Source organism: Poecilia mexicana, unplaced genomic scaffold, assembly GCF_051168715.1.
Source record: "Poecilia mexicana isolate PSO_F unplaced genomic scaffold, ASM5116871v1 scaffold_18, whole genome shotgun sequence".
Taxonomy (NCBI): domain Eukaryota; kingdom Metazoa; phylum Chordata; class Actinopteri; order Cyprinodontiformes; family Poeciliidae; genus Poecilia; species Poecilia mexicana.
This window is the reverse complement of record NW_028263387.1, coordinates 13,299,011-13,326,307: the sequence shown is the minus strand read 5'-3', so window position 1 is coordinate 13,326,307 and position 27,297 is coordinate 13,299,011. Positions and strand designations below refer to the sequence as shown.

At 44.0% G+C, this 27,297-nt stretch overlaps 2 protein-coding genes across 3 annotated transcripts in view; both read left to right on the top strand.

The window, feature by feature from the left end:
* The window catches only part of zbtb4 (zinc finger and BTB domain containing 4), a 32,983-nt gene extending 13,082 nt beyond the window's left edge, over positions 1-19,901 (top strand). For both annotated transcript variants that reach the window (XM_014989322.2, XM_088015101.1), the window contains exon 2: positions 9,852-19,901. In XM_014989322.2, coding sequence (XP_014844808.2) covers positions 9,868-15,285 — 5,418 coding nt within the window. In that variant the 5' untranslated portion in view covers positions 9,852-9,867 and the 3' untranslated portion in view covers positions 15,286-19,901. The remainder of the gene's footprint in view (positions 1-9,851) is intronic.
* A 2,144-nt stretch (positions 19,902-22,045) lies between these two features.
* On the top strand, positions 22,046-27,100 carry shbg (sex hormone-binding globulin). Its single transcript, XM_014989323.2, has 8 exons — positions 22,046-22,350; positions 23,428-23,525; positions 23,656-23,845; positions 23,907-24,068; positions 25,245-25,401; positions 25,609-25,745; positions 25,840-26,044; positions 26,215-27,100. Exons 1-8 carry the CDS (start codon positions 22,261-22,263, stop codon positions 26,346-26,348), a joined length of 1,173 nt encoding a protein of 390 aa, XP_014844809.2. The 5' UTR covers positions 22,046-22,260; the 3' UTR covers positions 26,349-27,100.
* Positions 27,101-27,297: the final 197 nt, after the last annotated feature.

The window sequence follows — 27,297 nt, the reverse complement described above, 5'->3', positions numbered from 1 at the left end:
TAGCCTTATTAGCATCTAGCTTTTAGCTTTCAAGAAAATCAGCATGTTTAAAGGGCTATTTTGTATAACTGTAGTGGAAGACAGAAAAGGAAAGCAGACATAAAGCAGGCATTACCAGACAACCAGTGATTAAAACACTCAGAGGAATGAAGTTTGAACGGTTTGGATCCCTGCTGGTCCTACAGCTCCGGCTCGGTCCAAGGCCTGTTCCGCTTGAAACTGTTTTAAGCAAAACCACAAGGAAGTACGCAGCAAAACAATCTCTTCTGTGCCCAGACACAGCGTCTCAGTCGGGTCATGATTAGGGAAACTCAGATGAGTGAGCGAAGCTTAGCTGCTCGGTCATGGGTTTTTTTTTTTTTTTCCCTGATAACGGACTGGTGGAAAGAACCAGCTGTGGCTTGACTCTTCTTCCATCCGCTGTGGAAACAAAGGCAGTTGTCGTTCACAGGTTTGCTTGGAACGTTGTACATATGCTGTATATTATATAAAATCAGCCTTGTAGGGCTAAATAAAGTGCATTAGAGGTCATGCTGCAGGTTCATGCACTTATATCCTCAAAGTAGTGTGAGTGCTTAGTTTGGAATAAAATATAAAGATTTGAAGAAACAATTTATCTGTTGTTCACCGATCAAGGCTGATCGCATGTTAATCGGCTGGTTCTGATCTCTTGACATTTGATTGGTGCGTCTCTGCTGAAACGATTCTCGGTCGTTTGAAACTGCAAACTCCCACAGGGACTTCACGCCGCCTTCAGGAGAGATTGCATGTGTAAGAATTATCTAGGGGGAAATTGCCTCAAAAAGGTCACCAGTGTTGTCCCACCGCTCACTAGGGGTGTTTTTTTTTTTTTTTTTTTTTCCTTCTTGCTTTTGCCGTGTCCCAATGCCTCCTGTGATTCTGTTGCAAGGAGATAAATTAGGAGAATTACATGCCGAGCAGGGAGCTAGCAGAGCATGGAGAGCATAGCTCCTCATACATGGGCATGTTTGCTGGTGCATGGCCTGGCACACGAGGTGGGGGCTGCAGCCGACCCTGCTGAGCAAATCAAAAAATGTGAACATGAGACGGACATGTTTGAAGTTACCCCAACAAACCCCCGACTCATGCCTCCTCCTCAATCACAGCCGCCGCTCCTTGAGCCGCACCAGCTTCCCCTCGCCTCCTCCCTCCTCTCCGTCCCATCTGGCTGGCTCCACCACCCTGTCTTGGCCGGGGGGTTGTGCAGAGTTCAGTAGCCGTTGTTGCTAACAATACTCCCCCCACCCTCCCCACCACCCCACACACCAACTGCTGCCTCGATGGTTAGCCCCTTCTGGCTGACCCTCAGTGGGGAGACAGGCCGGCCAGCCAGCCAGCTCCTCCCTCGTCCATAACGCTCGTCACCGCCGGCTCACCGGCTGGAACACCGAGACCCCCCACACGCCGCCTCTCAGGCACGCCCCCCCCCCCAACACTTCACTCACACAAACACCAGATGACACCATCAGTCACTTCATTGGCAACAACATTTAAACACTTTAGAATCTTAAAGCAGAGCAAAAATAGCAGAAACAAGGCGGGAAACAGTCGGCCGGGTGTTTTCCTGCAGCTTTGTTTCCGTTCGCAGACTGGCACTTATTGACATTTCAGGTGTGTTCGCAGTCTGGCTGTTTTCACACATCATGTCAAGAGAATCAAGGTCAGATGCTGTCTGAAGCTGTGCTTCTTTTCATACGAAGCTAACAGCAGGTGACTGTCTGGGTCAGACATGTTCTCACAACTGGAAACGCCGTGTTTGGTTTAGACGGGGGTGTTGCCTGGTTTACAGGGTTCATGATGGCTCTGATTTCTCCAGCTAGTTAGCACGCTAACCTCACATAGCCTAAGCTGTTTACATGTAAACTAGCTACTTGCTGTCCACCAGATATTCCAGCTTAGGTCAGTATTTACTAGACCTTAGCCAGTCTGTTGCTGAGAAGAGCGATGTGAACGCCTTGCATGAGATCTGGTTGCCCTGGTTGCACTGCAGATAAACTTTAGCAGTTATACCAATGCAATCTAAGGGACAGATTGAATTGAAAAGTTCTGCAACCTTTTCAATTCCCCCGCCGCTACGACGTAAAGTTGGTCCAGAGCCGCAAAAATATGCACTTAAAAGTTTTACTTAATGAGATTAAGCTAACGTTTATTTCCATTTTCACATTTTAGAGCAAAAGGAATCTTCTAACTTTTACAAGCAGAAAAAAAAAAACGTTATTTTACTGCATGAAGCAAGCTGAGTTAGCCGGTGGCAGAAATATGGAAAATTAAGAAAGTTAAGTTGGCCAATTAGAAATTTAATTTGAAGCCAAAAAAAAAAAAAAACGTGACAGGCCTAACAGTTCAGCATATCTCAACTATGTTTTCTTCCAGCTAATTTTAAGGTTTCCATTCTGCAGTGCTATGTTGGATGGCTGCTTATCGTGTAACAGGTTCAGGTGCATTTTTAGAAGATGTCACGCGCTCCGTTTCACACCTGATCAGGGTGCTAAAAAGCCACAGCCTGGAGGATCTTCCCAGAGTCCTGAAGAGCTCTTCTGGTGCACATTAGGAACGTACCGACTTTCCGTTATGAGTGATAAAGCGTGATTGTTTTTAGCGTGTTGTTGTTTATTACCTTAGTAGCGTCATAATTTGGCGTCTTGAGTGAAGCACAAGGAAGCGTGGTAACGCCGTTGCCAGCGTATGTGTTTGGTGGGCCTGACACCCACTAGTGTGGGTTTTACATCAGAGAATTCAGAGCAAGATTGCAGTGTCATGACGCCCACGCTAAGTTAATGCACTGCTCTGATATTGTGCCTCGTCGTTATTTTGCAAGATGGCAACCCTGTGCTCTGTGCAGAAAGAAAAAAGAACCCCACAGAAAACCTGCGTCCTCTCATTCTGCTGACACACCGACGAGCGTCCCGATGCCGTTTAGTTCTCGTCAGCGTTCCTAAACGCTTGGAAAACTCACACGTTTGCCACAAGGTCAGAGAAGCATCCTGGTGGAGGCGTAACGCTCGTGGCAGCGGCTTTTGCCAAGAAAGCAGCAGGAAAAAAACTTCTTTGGTGACTCCTAGGAGCGGAGCGGTGTCATGATTTCTGGCACAGTTAAATGTGGTCTTCCATAATTTGCCGTGATCCACCCACATTCAGAGAGTCATGGAGGTCACAGAGTTTATGGACACTGCAGGGCGGTCTCCGGGCCCTGCTTACAAAGAGAGCACACCAGACAAGATGGCAGTGAGACGTAACGACGGCGAGTCAACAGGCAGCTCACACTCGCGTTTTAATTCCTCAAATACCGGCTTTATAAACCGCGCACTGGGCCGCAAGTCTTCTTTTCTTTAAGCTTTATAAGCTAATGTTGAAAGCTGCTGCTTTATGAGCGAAGATAGTTTATTGTTGGGCTTCCGCTAATAGTTTCTTAATAAATAAAACATTGTTCATCTCATACTGCAGCTGGAGCAAAAAAAGGTCTTAAAAGCTTGAATCCAGCGTTTCTTTCCAGCATTTTTTTTTATGAATGAAAGTTGATTTGAACCTTGACATACTTTTTTCCCTGCAAGTCTGAACCACTCACTGGATAAAATATTTTCCAACGTAGGCAGAGCGAAAAACTGAAAGGGCTGTTGAACTTTTTGACTTTTTTTTTAATGAATCCAGACATCCTTGCATGTGCTATTGTCGTCCTATTTACTAGCTTAACTCCAATTTAAACAGCATTTTCTCTTTGAAGTAAAAAAAATAAAAAATTATGTTGCTTGTGGTTTGAACTTTGCAGGATTTCCTTCCAACATGAAGGAAAGTGGGGCGGGAGGGGGGGGGATGTGGCTGCTGGATTCTAGCGGCTATTCGTCTATCAACACAAGTACGAGTTTCAGCGAGGAATAAGCAGATTGCTCAACGTCTGTTTCAAGGCCTCGAGTCGGTGTAGCAGCCAAGCTCCTCTGCCGTCCGGTCTTCTGTTATGCAAGTTCTGTTAAGATGAGAGCGGACGTTCCTGGTGACAGGCTGCTTGAATCCCACTTTCCGTAGTGCAATCATAAAGCTTTCGGCGTTCATTAACCAGACAAGCAAACCTGGATTTGTGAGGCGTTTATTTCTCCAACACTGGGTAAAATTTACTTGTTTGTCAGCCAGTCAGATAGGAAAAAAAAAAAAAAAACTGACAACGAGGCGGTGATCTTTCTGGCTGCTGGTGATGACTCTCTGTCATAATAAACTTGAGGTGTTTTGCATGATGTGCTAGGAGTCTTGCTTGTGTTTTGTCCTGCAAAATCTTAGCACCTCTACCCTCGCTCTGCGGTTCTGCACTACCACAAGCTGAAATAGATGAACTTCTCAAAGACCAGGCGCCTTGTTTGTCTGTGCAGAACATCCTGTTGCAGTGGGGTCTGGAGCAAGGGCAGCAGTCATTCTGTTTCTTCATATATCAATATAAACATAAATATAAATAGCTTCCGAGTTCTCCTGGTTGCATTTACGGGTTTGTCCGTGTGGCGGATAGGTGGATTAATGCTCCTGGATGTTTGTGCCCGCTTATTTTCAGCAGAGGTTGGAGCAGTTGTATGTTGTGCTCAGATTTCTATGCGTGCGTCCGTGAAGTCAGCACATCTAAAAGCTCCCTCTCGCAGCGAGACGGCATGTCGTGCAGCCTCTGCCTCTACAGCGACTACGTGCGTCACAAGAAGATAAAGGGAGAGAGAGAGAGAGAGAGAGAAAAAAAAGAGGGGGCGTCATACGCATTTTCTTGTCCACAGCCATCAGATGAGATGGTGAAATTTTTAGCATCAGCTCCGTCTCGCAGCGAGTCCGCCTACTTGTAGCAGGCTGGCGCTTGCCATAAGGGATTTCCTGCACGACGTCTATTGCACAGCAAATCTGAGTGACAATAAAGGCCTGTATCAAAACAGAGCGACAAAATGTGGCTGCAGGCCTGGCAAACAGGACCGGGGCGTCTGTGCTATTTTAGGCCCGGGTCTTAAATAAACACGGACTGGTTTGTGCGCTTAAAAATTGCTTTAAAAGGCCCGTTTGTTTTGGTTTTTGCTGCTCCTCTTTGTTGACGCCACTTCTGTGTCCAGCAGCAGGTCGAGCTGCACTCTGATTCACCTTTTGGTTTTGAATATCATTTACAAAAAGGGCTTGTCCACGTGGAACCATGTTGGTTAAGTGCCTCACAAAAGTATTCAAACCCCTTTTTCAATTTTTTTTTTGTATTATTGAGCTTTTACGTCATAGAACAGGACAAAAAAATATAAAAATTTCAAGTGTAAACCTAAAAAGATCTGCTCCCTTTCTGTCAGACACCCCTAAATGAAATCCGGTGCAACCCGTTGCCCTCAGACGTCACTAACGGTGACCTGTTTGCAATTTAATCGGCATATAAAAACAGCCGTTGTGTAAATTCTTCAGAGATTTGTTGCTCAACAAAGATAGAGGAACACGGCAGACAGGTTCTGGATGAACTGGTGGAGAGATTCAAGGCAGAGTTAGGTTACAAAACAACATCCGAAGCTTTGAACATCCCAGGGTCGAATCCATCATCTGAAACTGGAAACTATGGCAGCACAATGTAAAAAAAAAAAAAAAACATAACAAAAACAAAACAAAACAGGAAATTGTGATGCTGTTGTTTAACAATTCCTTCATTTGTCTTTGTTTTCTATTGTTGCGATAACCCAATCGCTGTCCTTGAACTGAAACACGTTGATACTAAAGGTCTGTTTGAGGTCAGAGCATAAACGCAATGAGAAACCGTGCTAATGTATTCATGTCCAGGAGAGTTTCGATGCCTGGCAAGTGAAATATAACAGCTTACCAGGTTTTGCATCCAAGCGGTGCTTCGCAATTGTGAAATTTGATACCAAAGAATTCAATCATTTTTTGCAACTCTGCTGTGATCTGCAAGTTGCCAAGATTTGACTGTCCAGCGAACTAACTGTCTCGGTTAGGAGAGCATTAATCAGAGACGCAGCCAAGAGGTTTTTGGTGACTCTGGAGGAGCTGCAGAGATACACAGCTCAAAGTAGGAGAGTCTGTCAATAGAACCACCAATAGTTGCTGCACAAATCTGTCCGGATGAGAAACCATCATTTAAAGAAGCTGTAAGATCTGAAAGGTTCAACATGCAACATTTTATGTGCAATGTTAAACGCTGAACACACCACACACACACACACACACACCCCCACGCGCGCGCACACACACACACACACACACACACACACACACACACACACACACACACACACGCACATAATCATGTCCAGTTCAAAGTCAAACAGGCATCTTAAAGGCACGAATGTAAAACTCAATAAATAAATTTCACATTTCAGTTTAAAGTGCTTCGCATGTGGAAAAACAAAAGTCAATTAACAAACAAAAGAAAGAAGAAAAGAAAAGATACATCACACTGGCACAACAAAGAGAAGTAATGAAAAGTCATAATCCAGTCCAGATTTAATATATTTCACAGTTATTGTTAATGGCAGGCAAATCAAAAGTAAATGGGTCTTTAGTCTTAATTTAAAGAAGTTTTATGTTTGAGCAGTTTTGCAGCCTTGTGGAGATTTGTTTCATTATATGAAGCTGAAGAGAGAGATATTGGTTGTTTGATTAAAACATAAAAGATGAGAAATGTTGGGGTTGTGGAATCGTCTCGTTCACATGCCAGAACAAAAACTGACCGAGAAGATTTTTAGTTTGCATCGAGCTCATAGTTACTCTTGGTCTGCAGACGCTGCTAATTTTCTTTCCCTCTGTGATTTAAATAATATTTATAGAAATAATCTAACCTGCGATTTAATTAAAGCTAAACAACATATGTTTAGCTGATCGGGTTATTCTTAGGAATTTATATTTAGATTTAGTTTGCGTTGCAAACGGAGATGTTTGTACATTTAAATATGAAAAGGAGACAAAGGTGCTAAATTATGAACTTGTTTTCTGCCTCTGACGACTGAAGTGGGAAGAAAAACATTTATGCGAAGTGAATGTGGTTGAGGACGAGTTTCATTTTATATTTCCTTGCGTCGTGATTTTAGAAATAATTAGTTTTTCAAGATGCCGCAGAAAAACCCTGACCTGTTCTGCTTGTCCAAAAGTTAAGTTGGCTATTTAATGAAGAGACTTTTGTCTTAGCAACATTTATTGAACAAACTTGGCAATGGAGATACAGAGTAATTTATAATTTATATCTATAAAAAATTATAATTAATAATATTTTGTAAACGTTCCATAATGTTTGGGTTGCTGGTTCAGTGGCTTTCTTGTTACAGTTTTAGATGCATAAATGCATAGTGTCTTGTGAGTCTTATTGCCACCTTTCTAAAATAATAGCCACAGTCAGTCAGTGACAAAAGGGAATTTTATTTCATTTGTTTAATTTCTTATTTTTTTTTATTTATTTATTTTTGCCAAAGTCACTTTAGGAAAAAAATGTCTGAGGCAATCATTTTAGGGCATTGACAATAAATTAGATTCATTTCTCCCACAAAGTGCCTCAACCTACAAATAACAATCATTCTGGCCAATATTCACTTTACTTGGAAGTGCATTTTTTAAAAGTATCGTCAACAACGCTTCTCCTTACATTTCCAGTCCAACTTTAAAAAGTTTTCCTTTACCTAAGATAACATAACATGAATGCTAGCTTTTATAAATAATAAGAACAAAACGACTCACTTGTTTGCGTCAAAGTCCTGGTTTTGTTGTTTGCGCAGTGGGGAACCTCCGGCCTTCCTCTGATTTGCACTGATTGTGTCTATAACGCAGAATCCGTTCATCCAATCGGACTGACCTTAAGCTGTTCTGCAAAGTGGAAGGAGCAACGTTATCAGAGTCTAGATGTCCAGAGCTGGCAGAGACACACCCTCCCCCCCAAATGCTTGCAACGGTCACAGCAGCACGACGTACGTGCAATGAGTCAGAAAACTGAATACGAATTGACGCCACGCTTGTCAGATTTAACAGATAGAAGTGGCAAAGAGTTTTATTAGGAAAAACAAAAATACATAAATCCACGTCACTGTGATTCTCTGTTTTGTTCTATCCCACAAAAACTAGCAGTGGAGTTTGTCTGAGAGCACGTAGCAAAGTTCAAGGCACATAAATACTTGTGTAAGTTTCTGTGCATGGAGGGAGCATGTGCAGCATTCGCCTGGGCTCCTGTCTGTCTGACGGCGAGTGCCGAGTCTGACTGTTCCTGTTTCAGTGCCCCGGGTCTCCTGTTCTCTCGCTAACCCTCGGCTCCTTCTCTTTCTGTCACCATTGCGCTCTCCCTCATCCTCACCCTGTCTCTCCCCACAGCTCGGCGCTCGCTCTCTCTCTCTCTCTCTCTCTCTCTCGCTCTCTCTCTCTCGCTCTCTCCTCTCTCCTCTGCAATAACAGTGCTGACCTAGTTTCTGCCTGTTCAGGGCTGCCTGTGGAATTTTACAGCGGCCTGCCTTCCTGGCAGCTTGGCTGCTTCAAAATGAAGGCAGAAAAGCATGACTGTGGATTTTTATTCCAGTCGCATCATTATGGGCCTTATTTTCTCTGTTTTCTCCCCCGATCTGCTCACCCAGAAGTATGCACCCTTTTCCAAACAACAATAGCAGACGGACATGTCTTCTGTGTGTGTCTGCAGCTTCATTTTTTGCGGGGAATGGCAGCTAAAACTGTTTCCACCAGCACAGCGTTTGGATGAGAAAGGAGATCATAGCAGACTAGTGTAGATTTAGAAAATACTAGCTGTCCCCACCTTGGCAAATCAATGCTTAGAATCATGCCTAGCACAATTAAGCAACTGCTAACAAGAAATGTGTTTAAACAAACAGGGAGCGGAGCTATTTTTATGAACGTTAATGTCCCAGATCTAAGTCGGCGTACTATTCTGGGGGAATCTTGATTAAATCTAACCGTCTTCCAATTAGGCACAGGGAATGTTGTGTCACAGCCCGAGAAAGATGGATCTCTGGAATGCGTTTCTGAAAGCTTGGCTTTGGCACGCTGAAATCTAAACCAGCGCCGCCGCACATTCATTCCTTCCCCCTACCCCTCTGCCTCTTTTCACTCACCAATCCCGGCTGAGCAGTTGGAGTTCAGTATTCATGGACCATTTTGTTTGCCTTCCAAAAAAAAAAAAAAGCTTCATCGGGGTCGGGACTGCTTGTGTAAAAGACTCGATTTTGTATGGCTTTTCTTTTCTTTTTTTTTTTTACGTAGCCTTAAAAAGTCTGGAGTAAAAAAAAAAAAAAGTATGCAATTTGATTCGATTGTTTTCCAAGTCCGAACAAATATAATTGAAGATATATGTATAATAATGGGTGAGGCGAGAAGGCAGTATGAAAACATTTTTCCCAGATTTTAAATCCTCCCTCCTCTCTTTTCCACACAGAGGGTGTTTTGAGCACCCTCTGTGACCTTTAGCATCTTGGTCACTTTAATTTGTGGCAGGTGGGGGAAAAACTGCTTCCAGCAGGTTGACTATTACATTAGCATACAAAACAACTACTGCATTTCAAACAGTCCTGTGAGATACTAATATTGTGAGCACTGATAAAACACTGATGAAAGTTTAACTTTCTTTTTTACAAAATTGCATCTAGATTTAGTGTGGATAATACTGCAGAACATTTTTTTTTACAAATTACGATAGTCTAGATCAGCAATATGAAATTGACCCTTTTTTTCTTTTTTTTTTTTTTGCCTAATTTGTTGTTTTATGAATTGGGAAATTTTGATGTGAATGTTGTAAATTTTGTAACAGAAAATGAGCTATCTTCATTGTTATGCTTCTTGCTGATGCAAAATTTGGTTTATTTATTTTAATATTAGTTTTTCTTTGGGATTTTCTTTTTCAGATTTCGGGGACTGGTCATGGTGTCCAGTGCGAAGGTATGGGACCCCCCCCATGCGGGTCTTACTCAGCCACATCTGAGAGAACAACGTCTGGCTCCAGGCCTCGCTCCCCTCTGCAACTCCTCATACGCCGCTGCGAAGGACACTGCCCTCCACCAAAGTCGGCAGCTGTCACCTTTGTCTTCCCCACCTCCACCGTTGGTGACCCTCGGCACCCGTCACCCAGCTCAACATTCACCTGTCAGTTTGTACAGTGGGAGCAAGACCGAACCACTAATTAAACCTGCCCACAGTCTTGGTGTGGTCTCTCAGTCTGTGGAAGAGGAGGAAGAGGAAGCCGAGCAGCTGAACATGAAGGGGAAACGACTCGGATATCGCGTAGAGGCCACACTGGACGACAAGCTGGAGGACATGGGTGAGGGACCTAAAAATGCAAAAATCACCCTCAGCTTCCCGCTTAGCGCCGCGCCACTCCCAACGTCGCTGACGTCACCGGACCACTGTCACAGCTCTTCCTCATCCTCACCTTCCCCCCACCGGCGGCGCCTGTCCTCCAAGAGCTCAGACAAGGGGTCGCTGTGGAAGCTGGACGCCACCACGGATGTAAAGCACAGACCCTTTAAGCCCCCAAGACACGACAGCTCTCCGTCCTCCTCGCCTTCCTCCTCCTCCTCGCCCATGGCCTCGTTCATCAGGAAGGACCTGAAATCCCCGCCACCTCTTAAGTGCTCCAAACTCAGTTCAGACTCTCAGATTCACAGGTCACCCCCAAGAGCTTCCAGTGGATCTTTAGGAGGCTGTTTCAGTGGAGACGGGTGGGATGAAAGGCACAGAGTGGCCAACGGAACGGCCTCGCCCTCTCAGACGGCCCAGATCCTTTTCAGTCTGGGCACGTCGGCCTATCAGAGAGGCGTGGATGCAGAGAGGAGAGAGAAACTGACAGGGAGGCCAGTCGGAAAAACAGGGAGTCCCCACAGACCAAGTCTTCATCCGCCAACCATCCACCTCCCTCCTCCCTTGCCTCCGCCGCCTCCCCCACCTTCCGAAGGTCTTACCGCACCCCCCCACCCGTCCTCCTACCCCCCTCCCGACAGCATGAAGCCGGAGTTGATTTGTGGCGTGTGCCACCGGCTGTTCAGCTCAGCCTCCTCCCTCACGGTCCACATGCGGCTGCATCGTGGCAGCCGCGCCCTGAGCTGCCGCTACTGTGGCAAAGTCTTCATCCACAGCAAGAGACTGCAATCCCACGAGGGCTCCTGCAGGGTGCCAGGCCTGCGCCCTCCGTCCCTGACTGTGCAGCCAAAGGAGGAGCCGCTGGAGGACGGTGAGGTGAGAGTGGAAGGGGGAGTGATTGTGGGACAGACGGACATCAGCAAAGGACGGCCCGGGAAGAAAGTGCGGAGCCTCCTGGCGCGTATCCAGGCTGGTGACGCAGCAGCCACGGAGCTGCTGGCAGGTGATGAGAACCATTTTGTGAAGGTGGTGGACGGCAACGTCATCTACTTCTGTTCAGTGTGCGAACGTTCCTACATGACCCTGTCCAGCCTGAAGCGTCATTCCAACGTTCACTCGTGGCGGCGTAAATACCCCTGCCACTACTGCGACAAGGTCTTCGCCCTGGCTGAGTACCGCACGAAGCACGAGGTGTGGCACACGGGAGAGCGCCGCTACCAGTGCATCTTCTGCTGGGACGCCTTCGCCACCTACTACAACCTCAAGACACACCAGAAGACGATTCATGGGATTAATCCGAGCCTGATCTCCAGTGAAAAGACGGCTAACGGGGGTTATAAACAGAAAGCAAACGCCCTCAAGCTCTACCGCCTTCTCCCCATGCGCTCCCAGAAGAGACCCTACAAGACCTATAGTGACAGCTTACATAATGGCCTTCTACTTCCACCAGCTGATGCCCCCTCCCTCTCCATGACTGGCCTTGGCTGCGCTTTGGGCCCCGGGGACCTGCAGAGCATCATTGCAAGAGCCCCCCCTCAGAGTCTAAAGCCCGACCCAGATGCTTTCCCTGATGGCTTCCCGATCTCTCTTGCTGCTGAGCACAGAGACCTCTCTGAGCTTGCGCTTGAGCCCCAAATTAGGACAGACGAAAGCGAGGCCCTGGAGTTAGAGCAGCAGAGAGGCAGTTTCAAAATATCCAGTAGCAGTAAACTCAAAACCTTTAAAGCAGGTCGAGGCACAGAAGCAGGGATGCCCTCTGTTATAACATATGGACACACGAAACCCTCTGTTATAGTTCACGGAGCAGCTGTGTCATCCTCAGTCATTGTTCACAGCAATCAGGTTACTTCTGGAAGCGAGAAAAGCCCAGTAACGAGCCCGTCCCCCGAAACAGGTAGCAGTCAGATTTTAACAAAAGGCAGTCCTAAAGCCATCAAAAAGCAAAGGGATAGCACAGATAATCACAGAAAGAGGTCCAGAGACAGTTCAGACACAACAGACGAGTGCTCAAAAGGCAGACACGACACTGAGATAGGCAGAGCATTTCACAAACCCCGCAAGTCCCACAATAAGAGTGCAAACGCGGCCCCAAAGGAGGCGTCAGCATCTGGAGGCTCACAGGCCAAAGAATCAGGGCCACTGTGTCAGATAACTGTGCGCATCGGCGAGGAGGCCATAGTGAAGCGCAGCATCTCAGAGACAGACCTTAAAAGAGACAAGAGCATTTCTCCTCCGAAAATCAAACGCAGTGAAACGTCATCCTTTAAGGAGCCACGGCAAACCCACTCACACCACCACCACCACAAACACCGCCCGCTAAGCAGAGCCAGCCTGGAAGAAGACGGGGACAAGGAAGCGGGAGAAGACGAGGAGGAGGTGGAGGAGCAAGAAAGCCGGAACAAAAGGTCCAAGTCCCCCGATCAGGTGAGGGAGTACTTCTTTCGTAAGGGTGTGCGGGAGCAGGACAGTGACAATGACATGGAGGATAATTTATGGCGACCTTACTACTCCTACAAGCCTAAGAAAAAGGCCCAGGCACATCTACAGAGAGTGAAGAACTGGCAACGGAAACTCAAGTACAAGCGCTCCATCCGACTCAAGAGGAGGGCAGAGAGGCTGAAGAGGCTTCTGAATAAACAAACGGAGAAATCACAAGATGAGGAGGAGGACAGGACAACTGAGGAGGCTGAGAAACCGTCTAAACCTAACAAGGACGTTAAAGAGGAAAGAAAGAAGGATAATCTCTCTTCCCCTTTAAAGGAGAAAAAACAGGATGTAGAGGAACAGGTTAAAGAGCCCTGTCATGAGGTTTCCACCCCCCCTGTGTGCTCTCCAAAGCCCCCTCTGTCTACCTCAGTGGCTCCCACAGGAATAAAGAGGAGGCCTTGGACTAATGGGAATGCAGCAGAGTGTGGCACATGTGGCCGCTGGTTCTCAAGCCCCAGGAAGCGAGACAAACACGAGCTCAGCCATCTGCTGGAGTTTGTATGCCTCTTCTGTCGGGCCACTTTCCCCTCAAGGGAAAAGTTGGAAGACCACCAGAAAACCCAGCATCCTAAACCCACTGAAGCGTCCTCTGTGACCACTAAATGTGGTGAGCAAGCGGCAGGCGTCGGGATCAAATCCATGCCTGAAATCTCAAAGTTCGACGACGATAAAGGGGGACCGCTTGGACTAGGAGGCAGCAATTCCAGTCCAAGTCGTCTAAGCAGAAGAGCCCTATCGAGACACACCTGTCCGCAGTGCCACAAGGTGTGCAAAACGTCGTCGGCGCTAACTCGCCATATCCGACGTCACGACTTAAGTAGTTCTCCAGAAAGAGACAAAGAAGATAACAACTCAGAAGCAACACCCCCCAAAAGCGTCACTGAACCTCTTTGCACAGATCCAGAGATTGATAAAGGACAGACTCCCAGTGCTCTTTCTGTTTCAGTTATCAGCTATTCACCTCCAGAGCTACCAAGCGGCGGTGACTGTTTGGCATCACAGCGGCACGACGACCATCCAAGTGACATTACAAGCAAACGCCTGAAATCAAACTCGAGTGAAGGACCTGAACCGACACAGCTTGCACTTCCTGCTCCAGAGAAAGAGCCCGTACCACAAACCGCAGACCCTCCATCGGGAAGTCCCGTTAATCTCACGCCCGCCAAACCTGAGGTCCCGCCTGCCGCGCCCTCGTCACTCCAGAGTGTGCTCGTCATGAACGGGCCTGACTGTCTCGACTACCGCATGCCAATTAAGAAAAGCCTGGACAGTCAGATCCACAGAAAAGCCAGCCCTTTGCATTTTGTGACTTCCAACAACACCTCTCCGAATGTGCCCATGACATCACAGACCAGAATAACCACTGCTGCTCCTCCTGTTTCCATGACAACAGCTCCCAACTCTGAAGGGGGATTCGCAAGACGGGATGGGGTCATTATCGACAGAGAGCGGCAGAGTGGAACCAGTACAATTCTACACACAGGCTACAAAGAACCGCCTCTGCTCCGAGATCGCAGAGTCCAGTCCCTGTCCCGGAGTCCCTCTCCCGACGAAGCACAAGACCTGACCATGTCCTCTATTTTAGCTCGGGAGAGGGAGATCGAAAGGCAAAGGGAGGCAGAGCTAGAGCTGGAGAGACAGAGGGAACGGAGGAGGAACATGGAGATCGAGAAAGAGAAAATCTGTAGGATTGCTCATTCTCCACAGGAGCAAAACGTTCTCATTGTCCCTAAAGAAGAGCCTTTGAGCCCTGTAGCATCACCCCAACATATGTCTACCCAAACCACTATAAATGGACCCTGTTTGCGCAGGCACACTCCTAAGTCCCCCTGCCGGCCCCCTTCAACTACTGGACTGAAGGCTCAGGCGAGCCGGCAGGTTCATTCAAGTTCACAAGGACTTGACAGGCTGACGCTGCCCACCGGAGCAGCTGGTGCCGCTGAGCGCCCCTCTGCACACGCTCTGCTTCTTCCCAGAGCCTCCCAGCCGCCTGAGCCGGACCATCAGGACACTTTCTCTTCCAGAGATTCACAGCAGGGGGACACGACCCCAGCTGACTACCCGACCCAGGATTATCCCCTTCCCCTCATTGTGCCAGACAGCTACAGATCTGTTAAGAAGCAGGAGGAGAACCTGCTCATGTCCACTTATCCTCCTGGAGCACTGCCCTTTGGCCCGCTGGGGAAGGTCATCGTACCCGACGGGGGCGACCTCGGCAAGCTGCCATTCTACCCGGACCCTTACCAGCTGCTCTACGGCCCGCAGCTATTAGCCTACCCCTACAACTTGGCTGCGCTTCCCGTGGCTCTGAACATGATGGCGCCAGGAGGGGACAAGGTGGAGCCTCTGCCGTTCCTCCCCACCATCTTCAACTACGCAGCCACTGCTGGACCTTACATGGGCGCAGCACCTCACCCGCTCGTGGCGAACCCTGGCCTCTACAGCAGCGGCGGCAGTGGCAAAAAGCAGCGAGATGGCAGCGGCAGCAAACAGTAGGACACAGCTGCACTGTAAGGAGCGTAACTCAAACAGGACAACCTTGTCTGCTCTGGCCGGGAGGGGAAGGGGCACCGTGCTGACTGGCTCACTTTATTCTGCAGAGATCAGAGCTAGGCATTACAGAAGTCTGCGCGAAGGGGCGGGGACGGAGTAAAGAAACAGGGTGGAGAGGCCGATGGTAAAGTGACGTATCGCTTCTCCACCTTTTTGTTTTTTGTGGGTTTTTTTACTCCTGCTCCTCTCCCTCTCCTGTTCTCTTGTAGTGTGTTGTTGTTCTGGAGCTTGATTCATTTTCCTCTCTGACTCGTTATTATATGTATAATATAAAAATACAAACTGCGAACAGGGTGTTTGTTGCTTGGAGAATTAGTCCAGTCTACTTCCCTTTACACTTGCCACACGACGAGGATCTTCAGGGAAGGCGTTGTATGGGTCCGGATAGGGCGTGAAGCGACACAGTCGGAGTGTATTTTTGTACGAGGGCGTGAGAACGCAGGGTTCTCCTGCTGTCATACTGTCCGTGAAAGCTGTATTCAAGCACGTACATGCATATATACGTAGGGCAGTTTGTGCATGCGGTGTTTGGCTGAAGCAGGTATGAGTGTGCGTGTATTTCCGAGTACTTGTGGATGAGTGAATCTAGACCATTCCATGTGAGATTCTCGCAGCATTCCCACTCTTGTTGGAATAGCTCCTGTAGGTCAGTGTGTAGAAGTGCTTCTGGAGGCGACTCCTCATATCCAAATCGTTAGGAAGTCAAGATTATGGCTGGATGGGAGTGGATGACAGTGTCAGATCGTCTGAGCTTCCTGAAGAGATAGTTTGGGATTTTTTTTTTTCAAATGGGACTCTGTTAAAATCTTATGAGCACTTAATATCTTATCGGCGTTAGATATCTCTCGAGGTATCTGCATCTTGTTAAAATGAAGATTATCTGAACCCAGAATCTGAAGATAACACAGTAATTTGTAGAGCGGCCAAGGCGGAGGAGATTTTTCTGTCTTATAAGAACTTTGGTTTAAATAATGACAGCATTATGCATTATGCAAACTCTTTTTTTTATTATTAATCTTTATCTCTGTGACTCTTTAAACCTTTCAGGGATCTCATTTTTCCAGGTCTAACTACTTGATTATTACTCTGAATTATCAAGTAGGGATTATTGATCTATTGATCTAGTTTAATGTCGCTCTCTTTGCTATTTTTGCATATCAGAAAAGTGAACAGCTTTTGTCAAAATGTTCCCTTTTTTATTGAGTCAATTTCTAAATAAAAGCAAATTGTACTCAGCTTAAATCATATAAAACAAAAGTAGGCGCTATTAACTGGAATGTTATTTATTAACAATAAGAACTAAAACAAAATGCGTCAACTTTTATTAGGCCCTTCATTAACGGGGAGTTGAGGTAAATTTGGTTTGGCTAAGCGCTTCATGAGCTTCAGTGACGTTTTAAAAGTAATTTTTATGCTTTCGACAATCATCTGCTTCTTACTTAAAAAGTGTAACATTTCAGTGCTTCTTACTGATTCTGTTTTTGTTTTTTTTTAGCTCTCTGTATCGTAACCGTTCACTTTAACCGGAGCAGAAAAAGTGTCTTAAAAGTATCATCCTTCTCCGTTTTTCACTTTTGTCCTTTTCGCTCAGTTCATTCCCAATATTTACACACCAACAAAAACCAGACGCAGCAATTACCAGTACCAGTCATGCGCACGAATTAAGCTGCTTTTACATGACGGGCTTGAAGGCGAGCGGAGCTGCCACTGATGCCTGTAAAAGGGCTCCACTCAAGGGTGAACAAATCACTCTCTTTAAGGGGAAAATGCTGTACATTTCATGCTTTTGTCACATCTTGCATTGTTTTATTATTCACAGCTTCTGGTAGGATACGTGCAAAATGGAGATTGTGCGACGTCGGTGCTACAAAATAGAAAAGTAGGGCAGCGTAGACATCTGTAATTTGGCACTTTCCGAAATTGCAAACAATTTACTTTGACTGGAAACGCTTTAGTTCTTGGAACATGTTTCACACAGGAAGAGAATTGGTGGTGAGCTTTCTCCTACCTACACTTCCTGTGTAAATAATCATCGTCTTCTCTGTTGCCAATCGCCAAATGCAGATGTGACGATCATTTACAGATTAATAGTCCTCACAAAAACCGCGATCGCGTTTCTGAGACTGTAGATCTAGCCATTAGCGTTGGCCTTTGGGACAAACTAATCTGGATTAATACTAGATGACGACAGTGAGAGAGTTATCTGCTCCATAAGATACAAAAAGTGCTCATATCGTTTTAGGAGAACCTCGTTAAAAAAAAAGTCCTGATCAGTCCTTTTAGGTGTCAACAAACCTGATGACTTTGTGACAAGTTGGCACTGTAGGATCTGTATAGCATTTACAATAGGTTATATTTTATGTGCACAAAATAGACAAGTAGTGGTCACTTAAAGGAGACATATGTAGCTGCTTTGGAAATGTAGCTGGCCACTGGGTAAAAAAAAAAAAAAAAAAAAGAATAATTAAAGGCTGGTAGACCATTGCACTTCCATTTTTCATCTCATTTCTTTGAAATAGGTATTAAAAAGGAAAAGAATAAAGACCAGTCCGCCTTTGTATTGTGTAGTTTTTTTGTTGTTGTTTTTTTTCCCTCTTACTTGAGAGAGGAAAAGGCCCAATCTTCACAACCAGGAAGGATTTAGGGTATTGTCTTATTTCTTTATAGGAAGACGATTATATATGGGAACAAAACTGTTGGGCTCTGAATCAGAAGGATCCAACGAGAAATGATGCTGGGGAATAAAAAATGAAAAAACACAAACCCTTAATACCGAGGGGTAGATTGGGAAAAGGTCTGATCTGTGTCCTGTGTCATTTACTAAGAGGTAGGAAAAGGCTGAGCTTAGCAGCCAAAGGGATGGGCCAAGACCCTCCCGACGCCCTGCTGGGGCCTTTTTGTTACGTGTAAAGTTCTCAGTGTGTTGGTTTTTGTTAAACTATGTTGTTTTTGTTGTTTAGCCCTCTTACCAGATGGAAGTGGCTTCAGTGAACGGAGGGGAAGAGAGGGTGGGGGGGTAGGAGAAGGGGAGTAAACTTAAAAACATGAATGTAAATTTAGTCACGAGGTTAATGAAGTACAGCTGCATTAATGGTAGAGTTGGTTTCAGTTCCTTTTTCTTTTTTTTCCCCTTTGTTTTGACACAAGTAACCTGTTGAAGAACCGTATAACGTCTGGTATGCATATTATACAGTAGTCCTAGGAACATGTCAGTAAACTTGGGTTCGTTATCCACAAAGCATGAGCAACACTCGCTTCCTAACTGTTTATATCCTCAGCAAATTGGCTTTGTGTGCACAGGTTTTCTTTATGTTTTCTTTTTTGTTTTTTTACTCCTTGTTTTCTGGATTTCTGTTAATCTTCCATATCGCTGTCAAACTTTAGGCTGCAGAAGAAAAATAGCCCCTTTATTTTAGAAGCTTTTTTGTTTTTGTTTTCTTTTTTTTTTCCATAGCCCCACCTCTGTCTTTGCGCACATTCTAGCTCGCTGCACCTCCTCTAAACGAACTGCACGTACTTCGGTGTGTGTGTGTGTGCACGTATGCCTCTGTTGGTTCCGACTAAAGGTGTTAAATAACACAATGTGGCCGACTGCAGGGGAGCACCACAGATCCCCTCCGGTGTGGTTACAAGCCTTTTTTTGTTTTGTTTTGTTTATGAGTTTGCGAGAGTGTGTGACTGTGCAAATACGAAAAACCAAAATAAATCTGCCTGAGCAGCGTATCCCTTGGCAGTTTATCGGCCACCTGTTTCTGTTTTTTTTTTATTATTATTATTATGATCTTTTCTTTTGGAGTCTTCTGTGAGTTAAGTTTCATTGTAAAAAAAAAAAAAAAAAAAAAAAGAAAGAAAAAGGAAAAAATGAACTAAATTAATAATAAAAAGCCTTGTTGTCTCCAGTACACTGTCTCAAGCCATTCCTATAGATGGACACGTTTGTGTTTTTTGGCCCATTTCTTATGCCATAGTTTGCCATCATGGTTATCAAACAGACCAAAAGCATGCAAAATTGACGTATCGTGGTGACTGGACTGGAATCTGGTGGTAATATACAACTATTTACTGTACGTTTTAGTTCAAATGAATGTGCCTCCGCTTTGATATTTAAATAACTATCTATAGTAAGACGTGGATCTGCCAGATTTCAACTGCTAAGGTGCCTTGTTATGGCATAAGAAATTCAAACGGTAAACGAGAGTTTCCTTCATACGGTTTGGAGATAGAGTTCATGGCTTTTACTGCTATGAAGCTGTTCATAGATGTAGGAGTGTGGCTAAACTGTTTCAATATCATGTACATGTCTAGGGTAATACTGTGCCATATAGAGCCCACAGAATATGTTAATGTTATTTTTAAAAGATGTTTTAATGTTGCCTGACGACTTTGTCTTTAGATTTGATACAAAGGCTTGTAGCCACAGCTCTCCCAAAGTCTGTAGTCTCCTTTTTCTGACATTCTTCTTGTCCTTCCTCCCTCCTCCCCTTGTTTTCTGTCTCCCTTTCCTTTCTCTTTGCTGCAATCAAACAAAATAAAGTATTAACCTGATGACCCAATAAAAAGAGCTCGTCTGGACTTGTTTTTTTTGTTGTTTTTTTTTAACGGCTTACGCAAGATTTTCTGCCAGTAAGTGCTAGATTACAACTTTGTCGTTTGACCTCGGAGTTTTCTAATGATTAATTTGGATTTTTTTTATTATGGGGTGATCACTGCAAATATTAGCAGTCCTGGTAAGATGTGTAATAATAAAAAAAAACTGGGAAATAAATAACATTTTAATTGTACTGGTACAATCTATAAAAACATTTTTTAAAAAGTCCAAATATTATTTGTAGGTACACCAATTCACCGCTATATTAAGATGTATTTCTTTTTTATGGCACCTCTTAACATTTTGTTGCATTTCTTTCTAGTTTCTTTTTTTTAAGTTAGCCAGAGTATTTAGGAACTTTATGTTTCCCAGGAGTTCAAATAAAACATGTCACAGAAGTCTGTTTCTCTTAGCCGCTCTTCAAAATGGGAAAGATGGAAGAACATGCCAGTAGTTTTTATTGATTAGAAATGTTTTGTACGTCTATTTGGGTCTTTTCTGCTTTTAGGTTAAGCGTTAATAAGTTCATGTATTTTTGGTGTCTGGAAAACGAGTCGTTTCAAAAACCTCTCGTTTATGAAGTCACCATTGATGGGCCCCGCTCCCTCTCCTAGCAACCCAAGCCAAGCTCCGCCCACTTCATTATCAGAACCATCTCATTATGAAAGAGAAACCTTCAAAGCTGATTAACAGCAGCAAAATCTTTCAATTTGAGATGTCCCTCCAATAAAATTGTATTCATTTTGAGAGACTGCGCTTTCATTTCACCCGTTTGATCGTTCTGAGGCGCTGACATGTTCACTGACACGTTTATTTACATTTTAGAGACAATGTAAGGATTTTGAATCAAATCCTGACTTTTGCAGATAGTTTATGGTATTTTGATGTTTCTACAAATTGTTTTGAGAAATGCTCTCACTGCTTTGCAAACACGGAGGACGATCTGAGAAATTCACCAAAGCGACGGTAGAACTGTAAAAGAATTGTAAAGTATAACCACTGAGTTTATACTTACTGTACTCAGTGACCTCTCTAAATATAGTAATGTTTAACTTAGCATAACTTTCAAATGGCTGTGCAAACACCGTGCAGTGCTTTCATGGGCATTTTTAGGTAAAGTCACCAATATCTGATATTTTTTGTGTTGGAAAACTGAGTGAACTTTCACAACGACAACATGGCAAAGCCATCCGACAGCCTCATTAGTAACCATGGCGACAGGGCTTTTTATTCTGATGATGAAGACGCTTTCATTGACATAAATACTTGCTTTAAAGGAATCAGTTATCCGTTTTGAGCGAGTGGCTTGCTTTTGCAGGTTGTCACCCAGCTTTTACAGTTTACAGCGACTACTTTGAGAAATGCTATTGATGCAGATGTTGGTAGTGATGCAGCGAAATGACAGAGGAAAACGAATATGTTCGATTTCTGGTGCATTTCAGGTCTTATTTTTATAAAAGCTGCACAGCGGCGTGACAATCAATAAAGGTGTCATTTACACCAACGTCGTCACCTTCCGTCACTTTTATCAACGTCGGATCAGTCAAATGGCGTTACGCTATAAAAACAACCAAGAGGAGGAAGAATTTCCTGTTCAGCTTTGATTTGACATTTTCAGATCAGCTCCTAATCCTCAGCAGCTGAGTAGCAGATTGAGGCTGCTTGTGTGTCAGTTGCTCTTTTCCCAGTACTTTCCAGTTATCACAGGCTTCCTGGAAGGAGATGGTATCGAGGGGAATCCAGCAAAGGAGACAGCAGAGCCTTGTGGCTTCAAGTCTCGCATGCACACAGACGAAATCAGGAGCCAGAGACGGGTGCATCAGGTTCCTGCGGCATGGGTAAACACACACCAGTGGTCGCACTGAGGTCGCTGACCCCGGATGGTAGTTGGAGGCTCGTTTCAGTTCCTTTAATCTCCCTGAATTCAACACTTTTTGTTGTTTTTTTTAAAATATATAATACTAATCTAAATGTGGGTTTTGCTCCATTGTCTTATCAGGAATACCAACATAACTATCTTATTTGAACAGCTTTGATTTTTTTTTTTTTTTTTATACTGTGAGCTGCATTATTCCCACCCACCAACCTTTAAACTACCACTAGTCACGGCCGGAGCTCTTCCTCCAGAGAATCGATCGCCTGCGCTGACCGCTCTCCGTTTGCCCTCTGGACCCCGTGACAGTGTGCCAACACTCACCTACGCTCCGCTCACACACTCACACACACACTGTGGCAATCTCGCTGCTATTTATCCCACGAGAAAGCTCAGAGTGCCAAGACCACCCTGGGGCTTTAGAGAGTGCGTGCTGGGAGGACTGGGAGGCAGAAGGATGGCCGTGTTTTGGAAAGCAGTGGCAGCTGGATTGCTCTTAGCTGTCTGCCTCATGGGATGGACAGTTGATGGGCAGGGGAACGGTAAAGTATGTAACACTGTCGTTTGAGGATTATGTGTGTCCAAGGTTTGGTGGGAGAATGATGTCTTTAAATCTGTTTGCAAGTGTGTGTTAGTTTTACTCTCCGCTGAGTTGGATAAAAGCTCGTAGATTTAAATTGAAAGTTAAAATTAAAGTTTGATGGTCAAAACATGGGCCTATAATACTTTACTCATCGTGGGCCAGCTAAAGTGAGTCAGACATTTGTTTGGACTTAGGACTTTGGTCAACAGTGCACTCAAAAAAGGCATCTTGTTCAAGTTACATCAAAAAATGTCAGGGAAAAAATTATCAGGATATTTTATGACATTTGTTTTTGGTGCAAATGTAGAGATTTTTGACTAGCTTAAGTGTGCATGTTTGTACTTGATTTTAAAACCCCTTAACAGTCATGAGGTTAGGGGTCACCTCATGAACCCATTGACTTGGAGACAAGTCAATGGGTTCAGGAGGTCCATTGAGGGGCTGAACCTTCGTTTTTTTCTTGTTTTTTTGTTACTAAACCTAGGCCAAATAATATTAGCTGAAATACAGAGAGGTAGGTAGATGCACATAGATAGAAAGACTTTTAAATTTGAAAGTAGCATCATGATAATAATCATCAGTTTGGAAAAGTAGTTATGTCTTCCAAACACAATTCCCTTTTTCCAAAAGAGGCCAACACATTTTAAATCTTAACAACATTTTAACTTACCGACACCAAGAATAAATCATTTAATAAATCCAATCTCCAAATATTTTTATGCAAATATTTCTATTTGAAGCAATTAATCAAATGATTATTTTTGGTTGTTGTTGAGTTTCACTATTTCAGCTTCACCTGTGTGTATAAATGGCATCAACATTGATTCGGCACCGTATTACGGGGCATTATTACGAATTTGCCCTTACGTCTTTTGTTACGGCGTAATTATGTTTTCGGTTTGATCGACGGGCTTTTAACCTCTAATCGATCAACATATCTGATTGGAAAGCACAATGAACATTCACGGTGCAGAAACAGAGCGAATGCATTAGTGTTAATTGAGCCGAGAGTCTTATCGTCCCGATGCCTGTGCCCTCCAGAAAAAGGTATCTGGGGATTCAATCATCTACCTCGGCCAGGAGAGAAACCCCTGGAGTCCGCTGATCCGCACCACGGCCAACCTCACCGAGATCCGCAGGTGAGCAGGACTTTGTCGCGGCATTACGAGGAAATTTTAAAAAAAAAAACAAAAAAAACACTTCCCTCTTAAACGCAACCATGACGTTTGAATTAGGCACCCGTGTTTCTCCTTTGTCCGCATCGCGCAGCATCAAGTCCACCTTTCAGTTCCGGACCTTCGACCCCGAAGGAGTGATTTTCTACGGAGACACCAAAAATGGAGAGGACTGGTTTGTTTTGTCCCTGAAAGAAGGGTTCCCCCTAATGCAGATCAGCAAAGAAGACGTGCAAGTCAGCGTGACAGGGGGTCCGAAGCTCAACGACGGGAAGTGGCACACGGTGAGTTTCCGGTAAGATGTTCGTTCTTGGGATCAGTTCGTGACTTTCTCTTCCTTCGAAGTTGGACGTGAGCAACCGGGGAAAGTTTGTCATTCTGGAGGTGGACGGCCTGCCTGGACTGGTGGTGGGAATGCACTCCAGACAGACAAAGGAGGTCATTTCCGGGCAACTTCGACTGGCCCTCGGTGGGATCCTGACCAGCAAGGACAAGTTGATCGTTGAGGTAGTTTATATTTATTGCCTTGAAACTATTCACTAGTCAAAAAAACTTATTTCACCTGGTCATGGGTTGTTTGTTTGTTTTTTGTTTTGTTTTTTTACTGGAATTACTAGTTGGACTTATTTAACATTTAAGCCTAAACAGTAGGGTCCTCACAAGCAGTCATAAAAAGATTCCTGCACATTTCTTAAGTTTTTTTTACTATTAAACAGTGTTTTCCAAATGTTTTGGAGTTTGAAGATGAGTGCATTCTGCAAACTGTTGCCTGAATTTGTATTCATCCCCCTTTGGGTCAATATTTTGTAGAGTTGGCTTTTGTTACAACTACATCCACTGGTCCTTTGGGTCATGTTTCTTCCAGCTTTAAACATGTAGAGACTGAAGTTTTTGTTAATTCCCTTTTGCAAGGGAAGCAATGTAACAGATTTTCATTTTAATGTAGGTCTGGACTTTGGCTATTCTAACACATTAGTAAGCGTAGTGGAAACCATCCAAATGACGTTACAGGTACAATGCAATATTGCAGAAATGGTCAATATTTTCCACACTCATCTGAGGAATTAAAACTCATATAATACGTGGATTCATTACACTCACAGTGAAAAATTTCAAGCCTTTATTTCCTGTAATTTTGATGATACTCGCTTAAAAACACTTAAAACAAAACAACATTTTGTCTAGAAATTTGGTTTATAACATAAGATCAATATAAAAACTATTTCACTTGTTGGATCGTAGATTAAACAGTGAGCTGTTCGAGCCTTGGGATGTTTTTTTTTTTTTTTTTTTTTTAAAAACCAAAGTGTATTTAAGTTTCCCCAGAACTTTCTCTCTGACCTGTCTGCTCTTTGGTCTCCATGATTTTGGTCTGTTTGCTCAGCAGTGTTCTGTGAAAAACCTCTGAGGTTTTCACAGAACATTCAGGATTTATGCCGAGATTAAATTACACGCCGATGGAGTCTACTTACTACTAGATGACTTCTGAAGTGTTTGCATTTCATTTTCTTTAAGGGCTGTAGAATAAAGGGGATGAAATATAAACGCAGACTTTTCAGAGTAAGCTAAAAATGAAAACCATGTGGAGGTTTTTTTTATCTCTGAAGTTTTTACTGAAGTTTGTCGTACTGTGACAAAGGCGCCCGCGTTCCTCTGAAGGCCCTGTTGACTGTTTATTTACAGTTTGAGCCACAGATGGACGGCTGCGTGCGCGAAGGCCACTGGTTAAACCTCAGCATGCCCTGGGAGGCGGACGCCGACGAGCTCTGGCTCTGCCACCAGAACATCCAACCCGGCAGCTTTTTCGCTGGCGAAGGATTCACCGTTTTCAACACCTCAGGTGGTGACGCCGCACTGAATTATATAAGATGCAGATGAGCTTAAACACCCACTCGTGTGCTGACATGCTCAGCTTAGTCTGGGGTATTTGCGCTCAACACCAGATGTTAGGTGGAAATATGTGCTGACAACTCCGAGAGCGTTTCAGTGGCGATTGTGTTTGAAGTGTGATTTTTATTTTTTATTTTTTTCCCCCGCTTGTTTGTAGTTTTCCAAACGATCAAAGATCTTGGCTTCAGAGTTGAATTTTGGGGAGACTTCACTCAGATGGAGGGCACCATTCTGAGCATGATGTCCTCACAAGGAGAGCTGCTGGCAATCGTGGAAGCCAATAATAACACGAATGTGCGTGAATATATTTCTCAGTGATTTCTGAATATATTTGTATGTAAAAAAAAAAAAAAAAATGGATTTCTGTGTCTCTGTTTCTGGGTTGCAGGAGATTCATTTCACTATCAGGAAGCAAAAACACATTCTGACAAACGCTGTGAAGCAGCTGAGGATTACTTTTTTTGAGAAAGCGGTGGAAGTGGTTAAATTTTTAGATGAAGCAAATACAGAGATAGTTTCTTATGATCCGTTGAGTGCCCCCGAATATCTGACGGAGCTGAGAGAGGGGCGTCTCGCCATTGGAGGTCTTCTAGGTGTGTGCTTTTATTTCCTCACATTCTTAAAACCCTGTTTCACTCTTCATAAAGAGAGAACAGAGTAAGACAAACTGCGAGTTGGTGACGTTGAAGCCAGGAAAGGAGGAAAAACAAAACAATTAACAGAAGTCAACTGTAATGCGTTCTTTCCATTTTTCACTCCTCAGGTGGCGTTAAAGATATGGTTGGCTCCAATTTCCTGAGAGGCTGCCTGGAGAAGATCAAAATCCAACTGAAGGATTTGGATCTGGATTCAGCTATCAAAGACATGTCAGCTTCTTCACACAGCTGCCCGGTGTAGGAAGCTTGCATGGGGCTGCAGGAGGACAGGATGCTGGCTGTTAAGGACTTCATGTGTCTGTAGTTCATAAAAATAAGATGACTGATAATTATTTCCAGAATAGTGTGATTAATTAAACAACAAAACAAAAACGATATGTCTAAGTGTAAATCAAAATAACAGACAAAAAGTATGTAAATGACAGAAATATATATGTATTTTTTACCAACCTAAGATACAAACTTAACTCTGAGAAACAATATGCGGCTGCAAAGAGATGCACAATGTTTAACAAGCTGTGTATGTCATGCGACATGTCTAAAATTGAACAACCAAAACAAAAAAGCAAATAAAAAAACACTTAAATATAAAGTGCATCATAGCTTGATGTGAGCAATAGCGCAAACATTTAAGAGGTCGCGAGTAAAATCGATCTAATGGGGCGTGATTTGGAAGAATACATGAAAGAACAAAAAATGTTCAAGGGTGTCAAAAAGTGGTTCCTAGATAAATTTACTTGCAGCAAATACTTTGCAGATGCAAGACAAATTCACAAATTATCTGTGTATGACTTGTTGCTGTTTTGTGTTTCATCCGGTCTCAGGAGCCGGTTGTTTTATAACCCGTCTACGACATTTTTCAGTATTTTTCCACTACACAACATTCAGAGCGCTGAGGTTTTATCATGCATAACTCAGTTCTCTCACCAATTAACCTTAATATGTATCTGTATAACCATCATTTAAATCTTTAATAAATTTAAAACAAATAAATGGATGTGTGTGTTTTCTTTCTTCTTTTTTTTTTTTAATCTGTGATTGATTGCACCTCAGACATGAGAGTTTTTCTGATCATGGTACAAATCACCTGGATGTGTGGTTGTGAATAAAACATGATCGTCCTTTAAAGGATCACTAGTGAATGATAATTGCGCTGGTGGATTTAAGGCTAAACGACGGAAAAATGATGC

What these genes read in the sequence shown, in the direction of transcription:
- shbg (XM_014989323.2), top strand. Translation starts at nt 22,261, where the DNA reads ATGGCCGTGTTTTGGAAAGCAGTGGCAGCTGGATTGCTCTTAGCTGTC. An exon ending in AAGCCAATAATAACACGAAT is followed by an intron (nt 25,746 to 25,839) that starts GTGCGTGAATAT and finishes TCTGGGTTGCAG; the next exon opens with GAGATTCATTTCACTATCAG. An exon ending in CGCCATTGGAGGTCTTCTAG is followed by an intron (nt 26,045 to 26,214) that starts GTGTGTGCTTTT and finishes TTCACTCCTCAG; the next exon opens with GTGGCGTTAAAGATATGGTT.